This window comes from Leptosomus discolor, chromosome 2 (assembly GCF_034619465.1).
Source record: "Leptosomus discolor isolate bLepDis1 chromosome 2, bLepDis1.hap2, whole genome shotgun sequence".
In the NCBI taxonomy this organism is placed as follows: Eukaryota; Metazoa; Chordata; class Aves; order Leptosomiformes; family Leptosomidae; genus Leptosomus; species Leptosomus discolor.
The window spans coordinates 123,915,197-123,942,804 of NC_141392.1; the positions used below are offsets into that span (position 1 = coordinate 123,915,197).

Below are 27,608 nucleotides of genomic sequence, written 5' to 3' on the forward strand. Positions count from 1 at the left end.
CCCACCCACACCTACACCCGCCCACCGCGCGTGTCCGGGCACCCACCGGCACCTCCACCCACCCACGCTGCGTGTCCGGGCGCCCACCGGCACCTCCACCCGCCCACCCTCGTGTCTGGGCACCCACCCACACCTCCACCCGCCCACCGCGCGTGTCCGGGCACCCACCGGCACCTCCACCCACCCATGCTGCGTGTCCGGGCGCCCACCGGCGTCTGCGCCCACCCACCCCGCGTGTCCGGGGACCCACCGGCACCTCCACCCACCCACCTTCGTGTCCGGGCACCCACCAGCCTCTGCGCCCACCCATCCTGTGTGTCTGGATGCCCACCCACACCTATACCCACCCACCCCGCGTGTCCGGGCGCCCACCGGCATCTGCACCCACCAGCATCTGTGCTCACCCACCCCGCGTGTCCGGGTACCCACCGGCATCTGCACCCACCCACCCTGTGTGTCTGGATGCCCACCCACACATACACCCACCCACCCTGTGTGTCTGGGCACCCACTGGCACCTCCACCCACCCACCCCACGTGTCCGGGGACCCACCGGCACCTGCACCCACCCACTCTGCGTGTCCGGGCACCCACCGGCATCTGCGCTCACCCACTCTGTGTGTCTGGACGCCCACCCACACCTACACCCACCTACCCTGTGTGCTGGACACCCACCTGCATCTGCACCCACCCACCCTGTGCGTCCAGGCACCCCCTGGCATCTGCACCCACCCACCCTGCGTGTCCGGGCACTCACCCACACCTACACCCACCTACCTTGTGTGTCTGGACGCCCACCCACACCTACACCCACCTACCCTGTGTGCTGGACACCCACCTGCGTCTGCACCCACCCACCCTGCGTGTCCAGACGCCCACCCACACCTGTACCCACCCACCCTGCGTGGCCGGGCACCCACTGGCATCTGCGCCCACCTACCCTGAGTGTCCAGATGCCCACCCACACCTACACCCACCCACCCTGCCTGTCCAGGCACCCACCCATGTCTGCACCCACCTAGCCTGCGTGTCTGGACTCCCACCCACACCTACACACACCTACTGTGCACATCTGGATGCCCCCCTGCATCTGCACCCACCCACCCTGAGTGACCAGGCACCCCCCTGCATCTTCACCCCCCCACCAGGCACATCTGGACACCCACCCTCATTTGCAAGATCATACAATTTTTGAATAAATTATTCCGCGTGCGCCCACCTGCCGTGCGTGCCTGGGCACCCACCCACATGTGCACCCACCTACCGTGCACATCTGGGTGCCCACCCCCACCTGCGCCCACCTCTCCGTGCACGCCCAGCCATGACTGCACCCATCACCCATCCGTGGCCCGGCACCCACCTCCCCGTGCACACCCTGACACCCACCTGCCTCCGCACCCCCCGACCCAAGCCCACAGCCCCAGCGCTGAACCCCAAATCTCCCTCCCTCCCCGTTAAGCAGGCAAAGGTCAGAGGCGCGGGGTGTCCTCCCCATCCCAGCCCCTTCCCAAACCCGCATCCCCGCTGGGGCTGGGCAGGAGCGGCTGCCAGATGCTGTGTGCGCTGTGTGGACAGAGAGATGGTCCAGCCGAGTCTCCTGGGCAGAGCAGTGGCATCTTTGTCCCCCAAAAAAGCCCCTCAACCCCCCTCAGGGAGTCTGAAGGACATTAAGGGGAGCAGGCAGGGCCCTTTGGTGGCTTTGCTTAGAAAAAGCAAAGCATGAACAGGGCTTTTGTTTTAAAGATCTCCCTTCAAGGAAAACAAGATCCTTTCGCTTGCAGGATCTGGCCTGGGTCCTCCAGCATCCCTGCATCCCCACGGATCCCTCGCAGCCACCGATCCCGTTCCCACAGGGGAGGATTCACGGGAGGAAACGCCGCTCCAGCGCGTTGGAGGGAACTGAGCCGTCTCAAACCTGGCGTCGAGAGCACCAGGCCTTTTCCTCCAGCCAAATCCACCACAGGAAGCACAGTCCCTGGGTTCTCATTAAGCAGACGTTCCTATTAGGCAAGTCCTGATGAGCTGTGTTTACCCTCTGCAAACCACCCCCCCTCCGTGTTATTGTTTAGCCTTAGAGCGATGGGCACGGAGATGCAGCCTGGGCCAAGCCATTTACAGGAATAAAACACCAAAAAGGGATTTGCAGCAAACCAAAACTGTTTAATCCGATGGGGAAAAAAAAAACGTCCAACGTTTCAGCTTGGAAAAAAAAACCCAAGCAAATTACAACAACCCCAGGGCAAATACTTGTATTTTCTGTAATGTTCAAGTATTGTGTTTCAATATTTTTGGAAGTGAAAAGATGTTTTTCCGGGTAAATCTGTCCTGGGTTAGTTCAAGGGGTGGGTTGCATCATCTTGGAGCTGGAGGGAATGTTTTTCACCGCGCGTCGAGCGAAACCGACCCCGAAAGCTGGCACCCGCGGGCAGCGCTCTGAAATCAGGCTGTAGAGGGAGGCGGGATACGGTGCTGCTGGAAGGCAAGATCCCAGCAGGGCTGGGGCAGGGCGGCTGCCAACCCCCGTGCCTTGTTGGTACCTTGCCAAGCCACTTTATTTGATTTCACCTTGAAAGAGGGAAGAGAGTGACCCACTCACAACAAGCCGAGGGGCTGGACAGCCACAACTCCAAGCCCAGGCGCTCGCCTGGGTATTGTTTATTTGGGACGTAGCCTCCGTTCCTGCCCGTTCGCTCCTTTTTCCAGATCACCGGTGAGCGGCACAGCCAGTTCTCCTCGGGAGCCCCTGGGTCACTCCCTGCATTGTCAAAATTCACCGTTGATTCCTGCTCTCTGCTCCCTTGCTGCCCTTTCACAGCCTGCGGGAGGTCTTCTCCACACCAGTGGCACTGAGCTCTCCTGGGCAGGGGCACGAGCCTCCACCTCTCTAAAACGCTGGAGAGGGTTTCCTTAAAAAACAAAAGAAACAAAAAAGGCTGATAGGAGGCGAATGAGCAGAAATCTTCCATTCCAGGGTAGGTGAGAGCACAGGATGATCTGGCCAAGTGTGGTGGGATGGAGATGTCCCCTGCTCCAGACCTTCTGCAGGTGGCTGAAGCCCAAACATTGGTGATCACCATCCCCAAGGCTGCACAGATCCTAAGGTCTAGCTCAGGATAACATCGCTCATCCAAAAATTGCTTCATGGGAAATGACGAAGAAGGAGCACAGGGCCTGGCTGGGTCTCCTCAAGCCTTTGGGACACTTGGAGGAAACATCAGCTGGTTTCCCTGAGCCGTCGCTTTGTCGCCCCTCTGCCACGCTTTCTCACAGCTGCAGTTTCTCGTACAGCTTCACGCCCTGGGTTTGGACTGTCCCGGGACTACATTGCTCCACAGAGAGCAAGGACCTGGGCTTTGTGGATCCTCTGCGCTCTGCGGGTTGATGCGAAGACAGACCAGAGCGGGGAGTGACCGCTCCACAGGTACGCTGACAAGCATCGGCTCGGTGGTGGTGACAGTTGGAGCCGGTTCTACCAAACCAGCAGGTTCCCGTGCTGTGTCCAACGCACGGGTGGCAGCTCCCCTCGCACACGCACCTTTGGACCTGAAGTCCCCATGGGTTATCTTCAAACGGATATCACCCTTCCCATCCCTGAATACTACCTTGGCAAGCCCCTGGCAGGGGCTTCCAAACTTTCCCCATGGCCTGGTGATGGCTGCGGAGGTGGAACAAACCTCCCACAACCATGGTCACATTCCTCTGGGCACTTGCTGTGCACCATATCGACCACCTCCAGTACTCCAGAGCCCCCCATTTTGCTCCCACCATCTCACACCTGCGATGCCGTAGCAGCATCAGTCCTGCACATCCCTCTCCTCCCATAACCCGGGCGCTGGGTGGGCAGGCAGCATCTGGAACAAGGCGTCTGCTTCTGTGGCCTTGAGCAGCATCTCCCTCTGGTGGCTGAGGAGCAAGGAGCTATGGGGAGAAACACCTGCCCAGCACGACTGACTCGGTCTGGCAGCATTGGGGAAAAATCTGGATGTGCACCAGGTCATTGGGGCATCTTGAGTTCCACTTCCCACTCAGAGATGGGAAGGGTGGTGAAGGGTATCTGGAGCTGTGATATGCAGCTGGACAGTCCTCTTACTCCAAACAGGGCTTTAGATTTAACTAAATATAATTTCTATAGATGGAAACACGTGGTTCGGTGCTGGGATGGTACCCAGCATGCAGGACTTGAACCCTGGGTGCAACAGGGCTCTCACACAGGCTGGAAATCTGTAAGAACAGATAACCCCTACTATTTCATAGAATCATAGAATCATTAGGTTGGAAATGACCTCTAAGATCATCAAGTCCAACCATCAACCCAACGTCATCGTGCCCACTAAACCATGTCTACAGGTGCCACCTCTACACGTTTTTTGAACACCTCCAGGGATGGTGACTCCACCACTTCCCTGGGCAGCCTGTTCCAGTGCTTGACAGCCCTTTTGGTGAAGAAATTCTTCCTAATATCCAACGTAAATATCGCCTGGCGCAATTTAAGGCTGTTTCCTCTTGTCCTGTTGCTTATGACTTGGGAGAAGAGACCGACCCCACCTCACTGCAACCGCCTCTCAGGCAGCTGCAGAGAGCGATCAGGTCTCCCCTCAGCCTCCTCTTCTCCAGGCTGAACACCCCCAGCTCCCTCAGCCGCTCCTCACCAGACCTGTTCTCCAGACCCTTCCCCACCTTCGCTGCCCTTCTCTGGACACACTCCAGCCCCTCAAGGTCCTTCTGGCAGGGAGGGGCCCAAAACTGCCCACAGCATTCGAGGGGCGGCCTCAGCACTGCCGAGCCCAGGGGCACGATCCCCTCCCTGCTCCTGCTGGCCACACCATGGCTGATACAGGCCAGGAATAGGACACAGCCCATTTTGTGGGACCCCTCCAACCTAAGGGAAGGAAGAGAACAATCCCGCTCGGAGAGGGAAAGGACTTTCTTGTCCTACACCTAGCTTGGTTGTGGTCTGGGGATGGGATGAGCAGGCACCACTGCCCGGTTCAGCACCATTCACGCTCCTCTGGGTCAGAGGATGGGGGGCAGCTGCCACCAGACACCCTGCTAGTGAAGCTGGGTTCCCACCTTGGCAAGGGGGGATGGCACAGGGAAGACCTAAACAATCCTTCCTGCCTGGCACTGAAATTTGGCCGCTAGAAGGGCTGCATCCCTATCCCAAAGGGCTGCTGACGTCCCAGCTTGCCGTCTCTGCTCCCCTTGAGCTGTGACTTGCTTGCAGCAACCAAACTCACCCAGCCCACTGCTATCTGCATGCCACATCAAAGTGCCCACGTCCCTTCTCCATCCTCTCACTGAAAATCTTGACAGGCAACTCGTTCTGGGGCTGCAGGAGAAAAGTGGGGGGAAGAGAGAAAGGAGATGCAGAGTCCTGAGCCCGTTCATATAGAATTCTAGAATGGTTTGGGTTGGAAAGGACCTTAAAGATCACCTAGTCCAACCCTCATATCTGTGTCCCATCTTTGCACACCCTCCGGCTGAAGAAAGGGAAAAAACCTGCTCAATCAAACCAACGGCTTGATTGGGGGTTGGTAGAACTGGAATGGGCAGAAAATCTAAGAAATCAGGAAAATGGAGTTGCAAAGGAGAGGGGAGAAGGCGAGGTCACATCCAGCCGGGAAGCTGCACAGCAGTTTGCTCGCAAAGGTCCGACATCCCCTACAGCAAAGTCCGGAGAGGACACCTCCATGCTCATGTGCACGCCCAACACGAGACACAGACACAGCAAAGGCCGGTTTGTTTTTTTAAAGCATCATTATATATTATCAAAGGTAGAAAACCAAACTAGAACAAAATTTCCGTAATGCCACAGCGGCTCTGCTGCCTTCTGTGTGATGCACACAGTGAGGAGGACTCTGGAAAAGCCGCTGCAACTGCTTCCCCCTCCTGCAGAGCACAGCCACGGCACGGCAGTGCTGGCTCCGAACGGACACACGGAGCTTTCACCGCGTTGGAAAGCGGCTCCACTCCGAAACCAGCACCAGCCCAGTTATCACTACCCAGATCAGCTTGAAGAATCATCTGGCTGGCTCAATCCTCAGCAGCCAACGCCACACGGAAGCTTTTTTAAATAATCCACCGCCTGCCTGTCCTTCCTGCTGCCTTCCCCTGCCCCGTGGCAACACCAGAGTCCTGCCCGCAGCAGGACAACAGCTGGAGGACACGGCCAGATGTGCACCAGCTGGCACCCACGATGGTCAACCCAGCTGACCAGACCTCCACCAACACGTCAAGCCACGTCCTGAGCATAAACGTGCGCCCAGCCAGCCCGGCTGGAAGTGTTAGCTGTTTATGAGGCCACTGTATTGAGGCTTCTAGTTCCCAGTATAAATAAACCCTGGCTGCAACGGGGATTTTACAGCGGCAGGAGTACACACAGCTGTTTTGAGATACGGCTTGAGGCTAAACTTAGGAGGGAGCAGCCAGCCAGATCTGGATAATCTGCAGCTGGGTGGAAGCGGGCAAGGAAGAGGCTGGGCAGAAAAGGCCACTTGAGGAAGCGGGATGGCAGGCAATCAAACAGGACACGGCTTTTGTCTACAGCTCAGGGTCCTGAGGTTGTGCTCTGCAGTAGGAAGAGGATCTGTGATCCTCTGTGGCCCCAGCAAACGGAGCTGGTAAAGCTCTCAAGGTGAACCTGTGGGAGGAAAAATAAATCAAGCACTGCTGAGCTTTGCTTTAGGGGTTATTCTGCCCAGAAGTAAGGGCATCCGAGAGTAAAACTCATTATATTTCTGCTTTAGGCACTTGTTTATCCTGAGAAGACTCCAGCTTTGGCCAGCCTCGCAGCCCCTGGAGAGGCCAGATCTCCATGCTGGGACAGACTGGCAGTTCATATAGGCACTTGTTAAAGGACACGCTTCAAGACACCGTCACAAATATATCAAAGGCAGCATGGTCCAGCTGCCTTGCAGGATTGTTGCGTAAATAAGTTTAATAAATACCTAAACCTGGCCTTTTAAGGCTTTTTAAGACCTTTGAAGCTTTCCGAAACTGCAAGTAGAAGATACACCGGGAGGGAAGGTGATGTCCCAGTGATGGAGGACCACATCTGCCTGGTGGCAGGGGCACCACGGGGACAGTCTTCACGACCAGCATTAATGTCCCACTACCCCTTGCCGTATCCTACCAACGAGGCATTCACCCCAATGCTGATCCAATGTGACGATGCAACGATTTCAGGGTCGCTCCAGCAACCCAGACAGGTCTGTCCTCTCTCCCGGCTCCCCTAATCCTTGCTGTGTCCACCTAGTGTCGTCCTTGGGGGTGGAGGTGAAGCACGGTGGCCTGAATTTGCTCCTCACGACAGTCCCTTGTGTGCCACAAGGCCGGGTGTCCCAAAGGTGACGCCACCCCACGAGGGCACCCTCCAGCCCCATGGGCTCTGACCCTTTTTTGGGGGGACCTGCCACCCCACAGCCATCCGTGCTGCTGAGGGAGGAGCTGCTCTGCAGATGTTTGTGGGCCCAAGAGCCCAGGATTGGGCTGATGTTCGCCCCCTCAAGGGATAAATCCCCTCCTCCTCCTCCTCCTCCTGGGGGAGGCTGGGCTTCGCTGTCCCTTTGCCCTGGGGCCATGCACGTAGCTGTGGCTGCTCCAGCACCAGGAGAGGCGATGCCTCCCATGCTTGTGCTGAAATACACAGAGGATCCCTCGGTTGGATCCAGGGAGAAGCTGCTGGGAAAGGATAGAGCCAGGTGAAAACCAGGCTCCTGCCCTTCTCTGTCCTCCTGGGCTGTTCTTGCAGCGCCGGCGCTGGGTTTGCCACCTCCTCCATTCCCCGTCGCCAGCAATTTCTCATCAGTCAGACCAGATTCAACACCCTGAGAACCAGTTTCCCTCGTGGGGAGGGAAAGGTTTGGCCCGGGTTCAACACCAGCAGCTTTCTCCATCACCCATCCTCCAGGGTAAACCTCTCCCACACCACCATCTCCAAAAGCTGTGCTGATTGTGGACATATCTCCTGTCTTCAAGGCCAGCTTTACCAGGAGCCAGTGGTGATGGTTTGTCCAGCTGTCCTCCAAACACCCTCCGAATTGCAGGGGAGATGAGCTGCTTCCAATTTTAGGATCTGTCATGGTCCCTTCCCCTGCCAAGGACACTCCATCTCCCGAAAATCCCAGAGTCTGCCCTGCTTGGGAGCTCTCTCCAGCAACCTCGTCATCACTGGCAGCCGCAGCACTGCAGGTTGTCTCCAGGAATCCCTGCCAGATCTCTGTGGACTTGGGGTGGAGCAGGCTGTAATAAACCACCAGAGCTGCAGCACCTGAAAAAAAGAGCAGGAAGGTGTCAAGGGACGAGTCCCAAGCAGCGTTTCGGTGAGGTGTGGAGGACCAGACCTTGCTGCCACCTCCAGATCAACACGTCCTTTGCAGAGATGCTGCTGGGCATCAGGTGTCCGAGCAGCATGTCTCTCAAGCATTTTTAGGGATGCAAGAATCTCCCTCGAGCAGCTTCTGGGAAAGGGAGTGCTGAGCACACTCTCGAGACCGCCTGTAACCTGGATTGATTTGCAGACTGATCAGGGCACAGCGAGGCAGCCGCTGAGCACTAGCAGACAGGGCGCAGGGCAGGGAGGAGGAGCGTGACGCAGGAATCCTTCCCATCTTGCAGCATCCCCGTCCTCTAGCCATTAAACGAGACACCAGCAGGTTTTTAAGACACATTCCTACTTCCATCCTAAACTCGTTCAAGGTCAGAATTGCTCTTTTTCCAGCCCAAACGTGCCCCTTCTTGATCTGCGCGCAGCCGGTCCGGGGACATGCACAAAGCCCAGCGCGTCGGCGTTACAGCTTCCCTCTGTCCCCCATCCCGCTGGGAAAACCTGAGCCTGGTGGGGAGTTCACCGAGCAAACAGCTACTCCCACCCTTGCCTAGTGTCAGCTTTTCAAACAGAGGTGTCGATGGCTTGTCTGAAGCATCATACAACCTCTCCCCTCCTTCAGCTGAGCTGTGTATTAAAGCCACAGGGAACTAAATGCACCAGCTGCCCATAGCTGCTGCCTGCTTTATGGGCAGGGTATGGAGTAAGCAGGGTATGGGCAAGGTGTGGAGTACCTTCTCCATCCTGTACCACAAAATCCTCCCCATGAACACAAAAAGCTTTTCCATTTACAGAAGCAGCGCTGGTCTTTGAAAGGAAACACCGGAGGGAGAAAGCTGCTGTAGTTCTGCATGGTCCCACACCAGCACAGTTCCAAAACATACCCAGTGATGGCTCATCAATCACAAGCCACCTTCATAAATCATCAGCATATGGGCAAATGAAAACGTATCCTTGCAGCGATCCCCTGTGTTCTACCACTGCCTGCACCAAGATCACAGAAAGCACAGATCTGCTTCAAAATTGCGTATATTGCATTTGGCAGCGGTACCCGAGCCATTTGGAGACATCTCAATCATTTCTGCAAGCCTCCCTCTTCGGGGATGGGCTTTTAAGAAATGATGAAGAGATGAAACTCAGGGTGGATTTATGTATTACCAAATACATTCGGGCGCTTAAGCTGGAAGAAATGGAGCAAATAGTCTGATACAACTAAACTGATGATGCTAATTTTCAACTAAAGTAACTGATGATGCTCATTTACTCTGAAAACATGCAATCCAGGCTCTAAAAACCAGCAGATCTTACCTATTACAGACCCTGACATGACGGCCCCGGTCACGCACAGGCTGTTCCTCACCTCTGCCTGCAGGAACTGGGTGGCCAGCAGCAGCAGGAGGGTGTTTTCCATCAGCATTATCTGCAGAGCAGAGGGAAGGGTCGTCACTTTTATCCTTTCAATGGCTTTAGGCGTGCTTCCAATGACAGAAAACACGTATTTCTAGATTTTGCCAATTTATTTTGCACCTAACTTAGCACTTAAAACATAAAGGGTGCTGAACTGAACTTTCCACTAGGTCTCGACCTTTTTTTTTTTTTACCATGAAAAATAACTCTGGCTGCTCTGGTGGTATTAAGATATTGTACGGCTGCTGCTAAGAAAACAAAGCCAGTGCAGAAGCTGCATCCACCTTGGTGACCATGTGGCTTTGTCTGGACACAGCAAATGCTGGATTTTTATGAACTCATGATGTGAGAGGTGAGAAAGGAGAGTCTGGAGCTACTGCTTCTCCCCAGCAGCTGCATCCACGTGGAATATTGAATATCCTGGGCACTTACTGCATAAAACACGGCCACCCTGTGCTTGGAGGGACCGGGACGGACATTAACGTAGCAGAAGACGTACACGGCTCCCACCAGGCAATTGAACAACCTCCAGCGGCAGGGCTGGGCCACGATGTCAGTCTGCTGGGCCACCAGCCAGAAGGACATGAGCAGCCAATGGACACCTGCAAGGGGAAGGGATGGGAAGGACTGAGTCGTCCCAGGGGGAGGCTGCAAAGCACTCCAGGACCAGCAGCATCCCTGGGGCTGCCAGCAGGGGAAGATGATCACAGGTCTCACCTGCCACAGCAAAAACCCAAAAGGAATACAGCCTGGCAAAGAGCACCAGCGCCAGGACCCTGGTCCCCAGCATCCCCGTCCTCCAGAGCAGCAGGCAGAGGATGGCCGCGGCCGGCGGGCAGAGGTGACCAGGTTTCAGCAGGCAGGCGAAGCGGCTGTAGGAGACCAAAGCCCAAGCGAGGGAGAGCAGGGACAGCCCAGCGCTGACACCTGCACGGGGACAAGGGCAGTCAGATGCTCTGAAGGACACCCAGCTGCGTTGTGGGACCGTATCTCAATGCTGTTGGTAGCTCAGCACCACGAAACAAGCCAGACGCCCCGCTGTCCTGCCAGCTGGAGTCTTTCAACCAATTCCTGCTGAATCTAGCCCCCTTTGCGTGCTCAGCATTTCCCTGCTTAAATCCTCTTGACCGCTCTCTCTGACAGACGGAGGCCCGCAGCGGCAGGGCAGGTCCATCTCTGGTCACGGGGATCGGACCTGAGGCTCACCCTGACTTGAGCGTGCACGCCGTGACTCCACACCCCACCGTCTCCCTTTGTACACCTCAAAGTTCTCCTTTTCCTACAGCCCCAAATCCCTAAACTCTAAAACCTAATCAGCATCGCACCGGGATTAGGGCTGCACCATCAATAGGAACGTGCGCTGGGTTCAAACCCAGCCAAGGCACCATCTTGCCATGGAGGTCCCCTGTACAGGGGACTGACCGTACCAGCCAGAAGAAGCCATGGGTAACCCAGAGACTCCTTTGGGTTCAGCCACAGCAGATCTTTAAGCCACATCTGTCCCTGCTGCTCCTGGCAGGGGCTTTCCAGCCCCTTTGCAGTGTGCTCCTCCATCCAGAGCCTGCCCTGCGCCCTGCCAGGTGGGCACACGTGCCCCCCACCCAAACACATCGCCCCTCTGCAACTCGCAGGGACCTCCCTGCTCACCGGGGACGAAGCTCGCTGGGTCGACTGCCACGACGACGTAGGCCTGCAGCAGGAGGTGAGGCAGGGTCTGCAGCAGAGCTTCCAGGAGCCGCAGCACACACGCGTCCCCGTGCTGTGTTAGCACCTCCCCGGCACAGGCACTGCCCCTCGTCTTTGCCACCATCCACAAAACATCCCAGTACCTGCAAGAGGCACCGTGATGGGATGTCCACCCTAGTTTTGGCAGGTTTGGGACTGCACCCAGGTTGGGGGAGGACACACACACACACACACACACGAGATGAGGAGCATCTCTCACCGCTTCCAGAGGCCCAGCTGCAGGAGGTGGAGCACCAGGAGCCAGCAGCCCGGTGGGCGGCCGTCCGCCCTGAACCAGAGGATGCTGAGGAGCTGAGCCACGTAGCCGGGCACCCCGCAGGCGATGGTCAGCCCAAACCAGCCCAGTTCCCCGCGGATGAGGTAGTGGACGATGGTGGAGAGCCCTGCAGAGCAGGAGAGAGGCACCGCTGCGGGATGCCACGGCCAACGACTGGAAGGTGCTCCCCGTAACCCACCCCAAATTCATCTCCCAGCTGCCGAGGGGGTTTGCAGCTCTTGTCCCCCCCCCCCGTCTTATCTCCAGCTGCCGGCTCCTGGGGGCTTGTCAGCTGTGGCACAGCCGTTGTCACCAAGGGGCCCGGCCCAAAGAAGGGCTCTGATAAAAAGCGCTTGGACAAGGGCTCATGTTCCAAATAAATAAAGAAATAAAATCAAAAATAATAAAAATATAATAATAGCAAAAATATAACAATAGCAAAAATATAATAATAGCAAAATAATAATAATAATAATAAAAATATAATAATAGCAAAAATATAACAATAGCAAAAATATAATAATAGCAAAGTAATAATAATAATAATAATAATAATAATAATAATTATTATTATTATTATTATTATTATTATTATTATTATTATTATTATTATTATTCAGAGTTTCAAATAAAAAAATTAAAATAGAAACCGGCTGGGTTCTGCAGGGATGCAGAAAGCCCGCGCCCGGGGCGCTGCCGGCCGTAAGTCCCGGCGGACAGAACCGCGCACCTTCCCCTCCGCGGGGGCGCAGGACCGGCCGCCCCCCCCCCCCCATCCCCCCCGGGGCCGGGGGTGACCCAGGAGACCGGGGGGGCGGCTGCAGGGGAGGGGGGGGGAGATGTTTGCCACCTGCCCTCCCCCCCCCCGCTCCGCACCCCGCCTCCGCGTGTGCGCAGCCCCGCGCAGCTCCACCCCCCACCCCCCACCCCGCGCATCCTGCGCGCTCACTCACGCGCTGCGCGCTCCGCCGCCAGCAGCGCCAAGCAGAGCCCCGGGAAAGCCCCGCGCATCCTGCGCGCCCCTTCCGCGGCGCGGGACGAGGAGGAGGAGGAGGAGGAGAGGGAGGAAGAGGAAGGAGCCTCCGGGGCCGGTCCCTCCCCACCCGCCCCGGCGCGGCCCCCACCGGGCACCTCCCCAAGTGCCTCCCCCTGCCCCGCCGCGGCGCTTCTCTGCCGCCGGGCGGTGTTACGTCACCTTGCTTGCGTCACGCGAACTCCTCGGGGTCTTGCGGCCGAGGAGAGCGGCGGTGGTGGCACCAGCCCGAGACCCCCCGGGGTTCTTGTGCGATGTCCCCCGGGCTGTTGCGCACCTGCGCAAGCCCACCCCGATGTCCCCCGGGTTGTTGTGCACCTCCCCATGCCCACCCCCATGTGCCCCCCAGGCTGTTCTGCACCAGCACAAGCCCACCGAGATGTCCCCCAGTTTGTTGTGCACCTCCCCAAGCCCACCCCGATGTCCCCCAGGCTGTTATGCACCAGCAGAAGCCCACCCCGATGTCTCCCAGGTTGTTGTGCACCTGCACAAGCCCACCCCGATGTCCCCCAGTTTGTCGTCCACCAGCACAAGCCCACCCCGATGTCCCCCAGGTTGTTCTGCACCAGCACAAGCCCGTTCTGATGTCCCTGGGCTCTTGTGCATCTGCCTTGCACAAGCCCAACCCCATGTCCCCCAGATGGTTGTGCACCACCACAAGACCACCCTGATGTCCCCCAGGCTGTTGTGCACCAGCACAAGACCACCCCGGTGTCCCCCAGGTTGTTGTGCACCAGCAGAAGCCCACCCCAATGTCCCCCAGGCTGTTGTGCACTTGCATAAGCCCGTCATGATGTCCCTGGGTTCTTGTGCATCTGCCTGCACAAGCCCACCCCAATGTCCCCCAGGTTGTTGTGCACCAGCACAAGACCACCCCAGCGTCCCCCAGGCTGCTGTGCACCAGCACAAGCCCACCCCAATGGCCCCCAGGTTGTTGTGCACCAGCACAAGCCCACCCCGATGCCCCCTTGTGCGATGCCCAGGCGATGTGCAGCTGCCGCAGCGACGAGCACTAGGTGGCAGCCGGAACATGACGTGCACAGAGCCGTAAATTAATTCGGTTTTTTCCTTCCCCCTACCCAGGAGATGAAACCTTTGTGAGATGTGACCCCAGCCGCTGGTGCTTGCAGGTGCCCTCGTGTGTGCAGAGACATGTCCTATCTGCTTTTTCCCCCAGTCTCCAGCCCTGCAGAGTCCATCCCCTGAGAACATGCTTTTTTTAGAAAATAAATCCTCAGCAAGTTGCTTCAGGAAAGGCCACAAAGGGGTTTTTGATTAGGTCCAAATATCATCTAAGATTTTGCAGTTGCTTTTACAAAACCGTGCAGGAAGCTCCGAAAGCTTTGTACATCAGCTGGGCTGTCGGGATGTACGTGTGTTTGGGGGCTTTCACGGATTTACTCTGTTTTTTGAAATTTTTGCCGGTTTCTTTACAACGCTGGAACAAAGCCTGGACTCCGCTGCTTAACACAAACAACATTTCTCACCCGTTCAGCTGAGTCCCAGAGCAGGGACTTTTTGAAATACAAAGGCTCAGTTTCCAGGGTTCTACAGATCTTCCAGTACGTTGTGCCTGTCCCTGCTATGCTCTGTAACACCCCCCTTCGATATTTGCATGTGAGCAATAAACTAAATACCCTGCTCAGGGCCACGGCTGTGCTGCTGGCCGGGAAGCCAAACTGCTCAGCGATGTCTTTGCCTGGTTGTCCCTCCTCGAGGCAGCATCACCAGGGTCTCTGCTCGGTCTCCAATACCATTTTTTTACCAAGTATGTGAGAACTTTGCATCTTTTACAGCCAGTGTTTGGATTCGGTGGCCGGTGGGTTAAAAAACCCGTGGGTGGAAGGGGTGGCCTACTTTTCCTCTCGTCCCGCTGCCACGTCCGTCTTCAGCAAAGTGTTTCATTAACTGACAGTGCTGGGCCCAGCTAGAGCGAAGCACTTTAATAAAGTTAGGGCTGTCAATAGGGCTCTGGAGCCAAGCGAAGCTCAGTCTTGGTTGTCTCCAAGCCCTGTCCTCCACAGTTTGTAGTGTAACAAATACCTCGGCTGCTGAACGGCCCATTCCTAGAAAACCCAACTTTTTGCACGCAAAGCACAACTGAGCCTCTAACGGGCACCAAAGCCTCTCCCAAAGCTGAGGGCGGGCTGTTGAAGAACCGTCTTTGCTTGCAAATGGAGCAGTGAGGAAGTCACAAGCGCCCGTGCGGGTGCAATGTGGCGTGACCCTTCTTGTCACCCCACATGAGATGTGTGAACCTCATCGTCTCATCCTCCCCGCCCTCCTTCGCCACTATTCCCGGGAAGGAGCCACTCCGACGCCACCTCCACTGTCTTTTCTCAGTCTCGAACTGACCGATGACAAAATTGGTCCCTTCTCCTGCCCAAAGGATTTGTTCCAAGCCAGAAATAAATTCCCGTGCCACATGAGACGTGCCATTACCACCTCGAAACAATGCCAAGCAAAGAAGGAGAAAGCCAGAAAGCCTTCCAGAAGATATTCCCAGAGCTAGCCAGCCTCTCCAGTTTCACCGCCAACTCCCAGTTACTCTGGCTGCTGTCCAGCCACTGATGTGGCTGCAGTTTTCTCTGCTGGATTTCAGCACCCAAGAACCTCTCTGGCTAAAAAACCAACCCTCAGGTCTCTAATGAAGCTGCATCCAGAGGATAGTGAAGTCACCTCTCCGTATTTTATTTAGTGAGTTTAGCAACTGAAGGTCCTCCAGCGCCTCCATGTAAAGCAGTTTTTCCAGCCTTCAAGTGATTTTTTGGGACTCTCTGCTGCACCCTCTCCTGTTTTAAACCCCTCCCTGAAGTGGGAGCAGAAGTGGTTGCAGAGACCTGTTAGCTGAGCTGCTGGAGCTGCACACAGAGAGGTATAACAGCTCGGTGGGGTTGACTCTGGATTAAGTCTCTATGTGGCTTTGGGCAGTTCTTTTTTTTGGATCTAAAATGAGAACAAATATTCTTTTCTGTGCAGAATCTGGATTTCTGGAGGCAAAGGTGCATCTTATCGAGGTCTGAGTGTACAAATACCTTGACGTGAACTGGGCCTTGTGCATGTGGTTGTTGCTCTGGCTAAATGGTTGTTGAAAGATCTGCCTGTCTGTGCTCTTCGTGAGGGAGACTGTGCCAAAGATCAGGAGACGCAAGCCAGCAAGTATGGGTGTTAGGAGGATAATTCCTTTCGGGGTGGTGACATGTCGTGGTATCTGTCCACACAAGCGTTTGTAATTAGAGGTTACAATGTGCATCCTTTAAATAGATTATTTGGATCCAAATACAATTGCTAAATCCCTGCAAATCGCATTCATCAAAGCCTTATAAATACAGGTTAATTCCTCCCTCTTCCAGTGTCTCTTGGTCTCAGCAGCTTTGCGGCGGAGCTCCACGATGTCAACCGAAGCCATGAAGATACTCTTCCTGCTTCTTCTTCTTCTCCCCACGGTGTCCCAGGCTGCTGCAGGTAAGTGTAAATACAGCCAACGGGCATTTTGGTGTTTGGGAAACACAGAGAGATTCTATAAATGAGGCATGAACTCGTGAGACGCCCGCAGCTGATGCGATACCTGGCATTGAACCCGCCCGCCTTGCGCTGAGTCACCGAACTCCAGCCAGCCGTTTCAGTGCCAAGGGCAGAGAGCATCGCCTCTTGCAGAACTCATGAATACTTTTCAGGCGTTGCGGCAGAGCTCAACAGCAGGTCCATGTCCCCCAGGTGCCACTGGTGCTATCTGCAGACGGAGCTGTTGCGAACACGGGCTTTCTTCGCACGTGCAAATCCAAAGAAAAATGCTTACCAGCTCTTTTTCTCCATTACAGTGTCAGACACCGTGACGTGTCAGAAGACTCAGGGCAAGTGTTCGTTCCTGCTGTGTCCCTTGTTTAAAAGAGCCACCGGTACCTGCTACAATGGACTGGCAAAGTGCTGTAGGTCCTTCTGGTGACCCTCCGCAGTCCCTACAGGGGCTGGTGGCACTGGTAGCAGCAGTAGTGTAGTTTCGTCCTTCTTTATGTGGGTACGTGTTGGGTTTGGTGGAAGTTACTTTTGCACGGGGCCATGTGTCTGCTCTTCACCTGTGTATCCATGCCTGTGGAATCACTGTGTGGTGCCTCCTCAACCACCGGACCCTGTCCCTCTGCTGTCACCGAGGCAGGGTTGAACTGGTAGCCTAAAACTGGGCAGCTCCTCTCCTCTCCCTGCCGAGGGTGGTTTGTCATGGGAGTGAGGCAAATTTCCTCCTCGTGTTGAGGGAGGGTGTGTCCCACGCGATGCTGAGATGCCACAGCAGACCTCACCCCATCCCATACACTCTGCTGTGGTAGCCATCCATGGAGCCCTAATGGCCTCGGTTGCCACCCTGGTGTCCCTAGGGGAGCACACGAGGCTGATTTCCAACCACTGAAGAAGTTTAGTTGGGAAGGGGCTCCTTGTGACAGCCCTGCTGCTTCACCTGGGTCGAGCCCATGGAGACGTGAGGTGTGGAGGGCTGGGGCTAGGCAAGGCTCAGATCTGACAGTGCGTCTGTGGAATAGTTACTGGAGATGACTTGGAAATCAAACTGATGTTAAAGATACAGCACTGTTCACACATTGAGGAAAGACACAGAACAGAGCTCAGTGGGTACACGAGGAGCCCATCCCACAGAAGTTCCCCAGGCAACCTTGGGTGTTGGCAACATCAGGGGAGCTCGATCTGCTGACTCAAAGAGAAAACGGCACGGAGGGTGGAGCGGAGTGAAATCACCAGGCTCTGTGATAGCACTGCCAGGATGGGAACTTGATAGTACCGTGGAACTGATAAGCTGCATAGTTGCAACCCTGGGCCAACACTCTTGTCATTTTTGATAAAATATCGCCTTTTGGGTGAACTTTGCTCCTTATAACCTCATTATAATACCAAAACACACCCCCATCCCAAAAGCTACCTGCCTTTAAGGTGCGACCACCCCTCACTGAGCTTGGGCCCTGAATTTCTTTAGTCTAGATCTTTAAAAGCGAAGCGAGAGAATTTTGCACCAATCATAATGAAAGTATGTATGACTAAAATCACTCAAGCTCCACCTGAAAGGTAAAAAATAGTATAAAAATAACCTGTGAGAGAAGGACGCTAGGGAAGATACCATCGATGACAAGTCATGGACCATCTTAGAGTTCTGGGATCAGTCAGCTGAGCCTCTCTTCCCCCCCATAGGGATGCCTTTGGGTAAGACTCAAACACTCGGTTCCACTTAGTGCTCCTCGGGAAACTCAGAAATCTCTGTAGAGTTGCTTTTACAACTTAGTTGGCTTTATAGCCGGGCTGTGTTATTCTTATCTAAACTTGCACGTACTTTGCAGACAGTGAATTTATCACCAGCAATCCAAAGAACTTGTGTATCTGTCGCTGCTTTAATAAACTGCACTGTCATTAATCCAGCCGTGAGAGCTCTTTTGAACGTGACCACGCTCCTACACGTGGCCATGATAGTTTCATCGAGCGCCACTAGACTGACGGTGCAGGGACCCCGCGATCGTGATAGTTCCATTATCCATCCGACCCTGTGAGCTGTTAAGTGCCGCTGGACTGATACTGGACGCAACCGAACTCCTCGAGCTAAATTAGGCATCACTCAGAATCCAAGCCCAGCTGCCCCCAGCCCCTCTGATATCTGAGGGCAAGCTGGAAAGCAAGGGGGTTTATTTTCTGCCAAATTCCTTTGCCCTTTAACGTGACAGCATCCCCGGGGCCTTCCTCCAGCTCTCGGACTTCTGCATTGTGCTTTCCACCCACCACGTGCCAAAGGGGTGCAGGGCAGGGACACGACTGCTTTCTCTCCCCGTGTCTCTCTCACCTCTCTCTCTCACAGTCCCTGCCTGTGATTTGTCTCTCTGCCTTCATCCTCACCAGCCAGGTCCTGCACAGTGAGGTCCCAGCTCCTCTGGCCAGACCTTCTCTCTCCCCTAGGTCACTGAGTTGCTCCTGCCAGTGTAACATTTAGATTTATCTCGGTTAATGTCTGTTAGCTCTCCCACTTTCACCATGCAGGACAGCTGTCTTTCCTAAACAGTTGAGTAAATGTGAAATGTAACTCTCATTTTCCCATCTTCCCTGTAGAACCCCTTTTCACATATTTATTTCCCATATCCCCTCATAATCATCTCAAAAGAAGGTCTTTTATCTTCCACCTTTCATATCCTGTATCCTCAGAAGATGCTGTCCTGGCTTGGTCATCTGTTTGGCTTCTCAGAGGACATCTGACTGATTCAGATCCTGTTCTGGATGGGAGGTCTGGTCAACTCTCATTTGGCCTCTCCAGTGACACAGCAAGGGCTGGAAGCTGAAGTCTGCAGGGATGTTCTGCTGCTCTCTTGCAGGCTCTGCAAAATATCTCAGCCTTCCAGAACTGAAGTGATCTGTGTTCTTTTTTTCTCTTCTAACACATATTCACCGTGTCTAAAGAGACTGCGGTTCACAAACTGTTTGTGTTAAAATCTAATAAAGTGTGAGTAATAACACCAAGCACTTTAAACGATTAATTGGTGAGGAGTGTTTTGATCCCTCTGGTTTCTGAGGTCTAGGGCCTAGGTCCTGTGGATCTTATATCCAGCCGCATCTCATCGCCAGGCATCTCCAAAACGTGGGACGGGGTTTCTAGGTCATCTCCTACCCAAGCCCAAGTCCAGAGGAGGATTAACTCGGCAGCCAGCGAGCTCAGATTTGTTCAGCGCAGGCTTAAAACATCTCATCAGGTTATCTGTGCTGCTTTTGGTGTAGCAGCTTCTCCAGGCACATCTAGTCCTGCAAGCGCACTGCAGCTGGCATCATTGCACAGCACAATGCCACCGCCAAAGACAAAAATCATTAACAATAATCAAGCTCTCCAAGCCCAAAGGTGCTATTCAAACCTTAATCACTCCTTCCATCTAGCAATTTGAAAGTCCTTTGTACTGGTGAACTGAGGCTTGCACCACCTTTAGGAGGTAGCCAAGCAAAGAGAAGGTACCCGCTGCTGTAATTAAGCCGTGCTCTTCCAGCCAGGATTAATTTTAACCCTTTAAGTTCACAAATGACAAATAATAACAGCAAAAAGCAGGTGTTTGGTGGTATGCCAAAAAGTTGCAGTGACTGTCACGCAGCTGGCTTTCAGGAATGATAAGTGAGACTCCTCAGTGGTTGTATAATCATTGCAATTAGGAAATCAAGTGCTTTACAGGCTATGCAAGAGCTGCTGCTCACGTGGCACCGATGAAGAAACTGGGGTGCAGAATGGTGATGTGTCAGCAAGGTCACCGCCTCCTGGTCTCCCACAGCCAGGAGGAGGAGAAAGATCTTGGGAGTTGTGCTTTGATCTCCTAAATCCTTTATCCCCTTTGAAAATACATGTAGGCACCATTAACAAAATAGCACGCGAAATCATTCTTAATTGTGATCGACAATTGGGAACAACGGATCCTTTGGTGTAAAGCACCATTGCTGGCCACCACATCCCAGAAATCTGAACAGCCACGTCATGGCTATTGTGGGGCAGGCATGGAAAAAATCTCACTCAGGAAGACTGACTCCCTTGGAAAGATGGATAACGTAAGAGTCAGGGCTATGCTGAGCTGGAAGTGCCACAGGGGGTTCACAATCTGAGGCTCAGAGAAGCCCAAGAAGACTGAGGAGCTGGACAGACCATGCTGTGCTCATCCAGTGGACAGGAACAATGAGAAGCATCGAAACCACTTGCACAACTACGTGCCCCGATTAGCGCTGCCCCTGCGGACAGGAGAGGAGGTAGTGAAAGCACAGGGAGTCTTGGCTTGCCTACAGGTGATATCACATGGACCCAGCTGGCCCTCACACGCCGAGCCACCTGCTTGCGCTTGTTCCAACCTGTGTTTTGCTATGCACCCTCGCTGCAATGTTTTCACACCTTAGAGAAGGGTTTAAGCAATGGTCCCTCCCTGATGGACCCGGATAGCGGGTCATATCTTCTGCAGATCATTCCCCTGCTCAAGGTGATGCAGCGGAGCAGTTGCGAAGGGTGATTGTGGGCGATGTTAGGAGATGCAGAGAGCAAATTTTTGCTGCAGTACCAGGGTGATTCTCAGAACAACTAGTCCTGGCGCCCACAAGAAGAGATGCCTTCCTAGATTGGGTCGTGAGTGGTGCAAAGGACCTAATTCAAGAGTTGTTTGTGAGAGTTGCTCTGCAAAAGTGACCACGCTACAATTAGGCTTAACTGTGTTGTGGGACCGAATACATTCAACGTGTGAATATTGAATCTCAAAAAAAAAAAAAAAAATGAGGAGAAAAAAGCACCAAAAGGAGCAGCCCAGAGGAGGAAGAAGCGTGCAGGTTGTGCAGGTTGCCTGAAAGCTGTTTAAAAGGCTGTGCTAGAAACCTCAGCAAAATATTTGCTTTGACTGGGAAAGAAAACAAAGAGGTCTAAGAAAAACCCCTGCAGGGCATGAAAGGCAAGTCAAGGGAGGAGCTCAGTGGTGAACAAACAGCTGACAGAGGAGAAACGCTACTCCCATAAACTGTGGCAGGTCAGATTCAAGTAGGAAAGAGGGCTAAAAAGGAAAGTGAAGATCTCTTCACAACAGACACCTGAGCTGATAGCAGGAATGTCTGTAAGAGCATGGAAATCAGGAAGCCATTGGGGGATTCCTTGATGAGAAAGGAGTAGGAGGACACTTAGGGGTGGTGTGCTGTAATTCAGTACACTGAGTGTCCAAGGCAAGATTGTAAAGGCTGTAATAAAAGTCAAGTTCCTGAGCATGAGCTGTGAATTTCTGGACGTTGCTGGCGCAGGAGGCTGTGGAGGTAGGCAACACCAGCAGGCCTAAAGAGGGTTAGACAAACTCATGGACAGCAGGTCCTTAAATGGGTGTTGAAAGGATGGGCAAGGATGTCCCCTGCAACATCCCTAATTTGGTAATGCTGGGGCAAAATGGGAGGATCGGCCCACAGATAGTGCCCAGGCTCACATGCTCTCCCTGAGCAGCAGGGAAGGCACAGAAAGAGATGGCATGGAAAGAGAAGCAAAGAGAAGGTGTGGAAAGGGCTTGGAAATAAGAAGGAAAAACAGCATCCAGAGAGAGGCAAGGGAGGGTACTCGGTGTCTGGAGCCAGGCCGGTGGCAGCATGCTGGTGACTGTGGTGTTCAGTTGCAAGCAATGAGCCCGTAAACCACTTTTCTTTTCAGTTATGAGCTGTGAATGAAAATATGCAGCCCTTGGAAGAGCCTGTGGTGTGACCTGCTTGATGACAGTGCCCATGCAAAGGTGACAGCGGGGGCTCCAGCTGCTGAGCGCTTTCTCATGGAGAAACCTACGGAAAACACCCTGGTGGGATTGCTCACACATCCCTCAGCTTTCATGAGTTGGGTGTTCACTGAAGTAAGCCTTCATGGGCATGGATAATAATAAGATTTAAGCTACTGCTTCATGCTGTTGGAGGTGCAGAAAATCCAGTGAGCCCAGGGCAGGCAGTGAAGAAAGCTTTAACCACAACTGTGTTAGCCACAAGGTCTATAAAAACTTCTGCATTTGGAGAGAAACCAGGAGCAAATATATTCAAGCTAAAATGAAAAATGTAACCAGAGCAATGTCTACAGTTTAAGACCACATTCTGCTCCTCACTATGCTGAGAGGTGTAAATCAGAAGAAACTCTGCTGAAAACGTTGCACCAAGTTCTGACATTGTGAATATCAGAATCCATCCACGGATGAGCGTGGAAAGACTCACCAGAAGGAAATGGTGCTGATCTTCCAGCCTTCCTCTTCTTGATAGCCCATTGCCAGAAGCTCATAGGGTCTAATCCTGCTGGGCACCAGAAACGTCAGGCACAAGGAGGCTTTGCCCTCTTTTCTACCTGAGAGGCACACTGGAAAATCTGTCAGAGGTTCGTTGAGGCAGATTTCTTTCTCTTTGGTGATATCTCAGAGGTCTAGGAGGCTGTGCTGTAAGACAGCAGGGATGGACTTACCATCTCCTCTAACAAAGGATTGCACAGTCTATAGATCTGCCTCTGAACTGGTGGCCAAGCTCTGCCTACAGGCATTGCAGAACATGGAAGGTGCATGTGTACCACCATGTCAGACACACAATTTGGGGTCCCATGAGGCACCTAAAAACTGCCTTCTCTATTTTTTGTCCCTCTGTGCCTCAGCCTGGTGATGTCACCTTGCTCAAATACAGATGGCAAGCAGCATTATCTGACCCCTCAAATTAACTTAAGAAAGCTGACATACCCTTGCAGGTCCTTTCCAGGTGGGTGGTATTGGGAGCATCTAAGCACATGACAGTCTTTATGCCTAGTCCTTGGAATATAAAAGACAGCAGCTCTTCACAGAATCACAGAATCACAGAATGGCAGAATGTGAGGGGTTGGAAGGGACTTCAAAAGATCATCTAGTCCAACCCCCCTGCCAGAGCAGGACCATTACAGTAGGTCACACAGGAACATGTCCAGGAGGGTTTTGAATGTCTCCAGAGAAGGAGACTCCACAGCCTCCCTGGGCAGCCTGTTCCAGTGCTCTGTCACCCTCACAGTGAAAAAGTTTTTCCTTATGTTCGCGTGGAACCTCCTGTGCTCCAGCTTGCACCCGTTGCCCCTTGTCCTGTCATTGGCCATCACCGAGAAGAGCCCGGCTCCATCCTCCTGACACTCGCCCTTTACATATTTATAACCATTAATGAGGTCACCCCTCAGTCTCCTCTTCTCCAAGCTAAAGAGACCCAGCTCCCTCAGCCTTTCCTCAGAAGGGAGATGTTCCACCCTTTCCATCACCTTTGTGGCTCTGTGCTGGACTCTTTCCAGCACTTCCCCATCCTTCTGGAATCGAGGGGCCCAGAACTGGACACACTATTCCAGATGTGGTCTCACCAGGGCAGAGCAGAGGGGGAGGAGAACCTCTCTCGACCTACTGACCACAGCCCTTCTAATACACCCCAGGATGCCATTGGCCTTCTTGGCCACGAGGACCCGTTGCTGGCTCATGGTCACCCTGATGCCCACCAGGACCCCCAGGTCCCTTTCCCCTACGCTGCTCTCCAACAGCTCAGTCCCCAGCCTAGACTGGTACATGGGGTTGTTCTTTCCCACATGCAAGACTCTACATTTGCCCTTGTTGTATTTCATTACAGCTCTCCAGCCTGTCTAGGTCTCGCTGAATGGCAGCACAGCCTTCTGGTGTGTCAGCCACTCCTCCCAGTTTTGTGTCATCAGCAAACTTGCTGACAGTGCACTCAGTTCCCTCATCCAGGTCATTGATGAATATACTGAATAGCACTGGTCCCAGTACTGACCCCTGAGGGACTCCACTAGATACAGACACTAGATTCTGTCTCATTGACCACGACTCTCCGACTTCTTTCCTTCAACCGATTCACAATCCACCTCACTACCCAATCATCCAGACCACACTTCCTCAGTTTAGCTGTGAGGGTGCTGTGGGAGACAGTGTCAAATGCTTTACTGAAATCAAGATAAACCACACCCACTGCACTGCCATCATCTATCCGCTGGGTTATGTCTTCATGAAAGGCTATCAGGTTGGTCAAACATGACTTCCCCCTGGTAAAGCCATGCTGACTGCTCCTAATGACCCTCTTATCCTTGATATGCCTAGAGACAGCGCTGAGGATAAGTTGTTCCACCACTTTTCCAGGGATGGAGGTGAGGCTGACTGGTCTGTAGTAACCCGAATCCTCCTTCTTGCTCTTTTTGAAGACCAGAGTGACATTTGCTTTCCTCCAGTCCTCAGGCACCTCTCCTGTTCCCCACGACTTACCCAACATGAAGGAGAGTGGTCTAGCAATGACTTCTGCCAGCTCCCTCGGCACCCGTGAGTGCATCCCATCGGGGCCCATGGATTTATGTGTGTCCAGCTTGCTTAATTGATCCTTAACCCAGTCCTCATCAACCAAGGCAAACACCTCCTTTACCCTGACTTCTTCTGGGGCCTTAACTCTTGCTCCAGTATCTCCTTGAGAAGGTAGGCCAGCAGCAGCAGAAGCTATAGAAGAATAAACGTGAACTCCTGCCCACATCTGACAACTTCACCCAGCGTCAGTTCTTGTTCAAGCTAACTAGGGCTCATATCGAAGAGGAAGGTCCCTGAAAAATCAGCATGAGGGAAAATAAATAAGAAGATTTAAAACATCGTGTCATTGGGGTGGTTTGAGTAATAATGTCCATAAATAGATGTGGCTTAAAATGTCTTACATACAGTGCAAGTGGTTAATACTGAAAATGTTGTGGTGCAAAAATTAAAAAAAAAAACCCAAACCACCTTTTCCTTTTTTATTTTTTTACTCATAACTACTAGATTTCTGTTTTACTTTCTCACTTGTTCCCCTAGCATTCCCTACTGCAGATCATTTCATTGTTCTTAATCAAAATAGAGAAAACTGTCCAAATTTTCCCTCCAATAGCAGAAATGATGTGATATTAATGACAACTCTTTCTGAAATTCCAAAGAAGCACTAACTTCCCATTTAATGCAGTTCTTTTTAACCTAATTCCAGCTGATGATAATTTTTCTTTTTGTGTTCATGTATTTTTCACATTTGTAAGGAATTAATATGAAACCTATGAAGATAGATGGAGGCAGTGCTTCCCCACTAGAGAGTTGTGGCTATTTAAGGAGAAATGCCCGCTGGGATTTATTTAGTAAGTGAAATAGCTGGCTAGTTCATTAATAACACTCAGAGACGCATGACTATCCTCACCTAAACCTGAAACACGTTGCTGCAGAAGACAAAATTAATACCTCAAATGACTTGTTGGCATTATGTTCAAATCTACTTTCTTTTTTTTTTTTTTCAAGTGACAAGAGCAAAGGCAAGCCCAACACCTTTCCATAATTTAGCCACAGGGACCAAAATAGCCCAGTACAGCCATGCCAGTGACTCAAACAGGGCAGGATCTGGTCACTGGAGCACAAACTTTTCTGTTGTGCAATTCTCAGAGCTGCCCCCATCACAAGCTTGGCTCTTGTGCTCTCCCTGCAACTTCCAGATGCAGTATAAAAGCTGGCAGAGACCAGGGACCGTTCCCAGCAGGCAATTTAGGTGAAGCCAATCCATGCCGGAGGCTGAGTTTAATAGTATGAACATGGCCAGACTCTGCTTTTTGGCCTAAAGATAGATCTGGTGCAGGTTAACTCCCTAGCAGAGATCTGTCCATCAAGTAGCAACTACTTCTGTGCTCAAAGAGCAGTTCAATTAATAACAACTACTGGCGCTGCTCATGCTAAACACGAATCACAGAATCACAGAACGGTTTGGGTTGGAACGGACCTTAAAGACCGTCTAGTTTCAACCCCCCTGCCGTGGGCAGGGACACCTTCCACTACACCAGGTTGCTCAAAGCCCCATCCAACCTGACCTTGAATGAAGTCTACCTGAACTGTGCAGCTTCAATATACCTGATTTTCTCCCATGCCACAGGGAGCAAAAGTTGTGAATGAAGGGCAAGTCTGAAAGATACTTGTCCTGTGGACATCTGAGCGGACATCTGCTGGGTAAACTCCTCCAGACCGCGCTATGTAGCTCTTCCCTGTGGGATCCCATTGCACAGCATCAGCTTCCAAACAAGGTGTACAGAATGGCCAGCTGGGAGCACAGCAGCCTGTGTAGCTGGTTTTGTCGTGCTGCAGAGTAACTGCCACCAAGCCCCAGCGGGCAAGTGGACGATATATGGCATAGAAACCTCGAGCGAGCTGCTGTGGCCAAACATGTTGCATAAACGGAGGTGGCCCAAGGCGGTTTGCGTGCAGCTCAGCCCATTTACCAAGGCAATGCTGCAACATTTTGAAAGTGATACCTTTGGTTCCTCATAGGAGGATGGTAACAGAGAGGATTCTTTGGACCTCCCCAATGCTCCCCAAAGCCACGGGAGTTGTCTGATTGGCCATCCGAAGGCTGTAAAGATCAAGCATCCTTCACCACCCTCCAGGAACAGCACAAAGAAGAGCTCTTCACCTTCGTCTTAATGCGTCTGGGTGGCTGACACTGATCCAAGGACTGTCCCAACCTAGAGCCTCCTTCTACCTGGTAATGACTGAAATCTTCTCATTATTCAGCCTCTTAACTTAAAAAGTTCTGTCCTTCTTAAACGGGCTGGAGATTTTATAACTTCCATGTATAGCTGCATTGCACTGTTATAGCCTTAACTGTGCCGTGACTCCAGTCTATCAAGAGTCACTCCTAGAGATTACAAATATCAGTAAGAGAGAAGAGTTTTTGTTGCCTGCAGGAAGCACCCTGAAAGGAAACGCAAGCACTCAGAAATTTATCCCGGAAATCAGGTAATTCTTGAGGTGAAGGAAAAGCAAGAGCCTCTAAGCAAGAATAGGGAGAAGTTGGATTTTACCTTAACTGTGAAGGAACTTTTTCTGCTTTTTTTTTTTTTTAATTAGAAAAGCTTGAGGACACACATTATGTTGTTCTGTATAAATATAAAATTATAAATGTATAAAATTGTCTTATTTTTCTTTCTGAACTAACAACTTTAACTTCCATAAGGCAAATCAAATTTATTGCAATGTATTACAAAGTATCAAGGAATCTCGGCTAAATACCTGGTCAATTAATGCATTAATTAAAAGGGGACTTAAAATTGTACTTTTCTGCACACAAGTTTCTTCCTGTGCCGCAATCTTATGTATACTTCAGGAAACCCTTAGGACAATAAACATTATTATAAAGAAAGAGTGTAAAACCTCTTCTAGGTAACACTTGGTCGTGAAGAACATTTCTATATGTCAGTTCTCAGCCCATTATGACTGTGGAGGGACAACCCTCTTACTAATGTCTTGGTCACCTTTCTCTGTAGTGACGGGAGTTCCCAGTCCACCCTCTGCC

The 27,608-nt window shown here is 52.6% G+C and overlaps 1 protein-coding gene across 1 annotated transcript; it reads right to left on the minus strand.

Annotated features, from left to right (window-relative positions):
* Positions 1-7,180: 7,180 nt before the first annotated feature.
* XKR5 (XK related 5) lies at positions 7,181-12,745 on the minus strand. Its single transcript, XM_086460488.1, has 7 exons — positions 12,688-12,745; positions 11,678-11,861; positions 11,380-11,561; positions 10,450-10,659; positions 10,165-10,334; positions 9,634-9,745; positions 7,181-8,268 (listed from the first exon to the last, which is right to left on the minus strand). The coding sequence occupies exons 1-7, from the start codon at positions 12,743-12,745 to the stop codon at positions 7,181-7,183; spliced, it is 2,004 nt and encodes a 667-aa protein (XP_086316614.1).
* Between the last annotated feature and the right edge of the window lie 14,863 nt (positions 12,746-27,608).

What these genes read in the sequence shown, in the direction of transcription:
- XKR5 (XM_086460488.1), bottom strand. Translation starts at nt 12,745, where the DNA reads ATGCGCGGGGCTTTCCCGGGGCTCTGCTTGGCGCTGCTGGCGGCGGAG. An exon ending in TTGGGTTTTTGCTGTGGCAG is followed by an intron (nt 10,335 to 10,449) that starts GTGAGACCTGTG and finishes TTCCCCTTGCAG; the next exon opens with GTGTCCATTGGCTGCTCATG. An exon ending in CATGTCAGGGTCTGTAATAG is followed by an intron (nt 8,269 to 9,633) that starts GTAAGATCTGCT and finishes TCTTTTTTTCAG; the next exon opens with GTGCTGCAGCTCTGGTGGTT.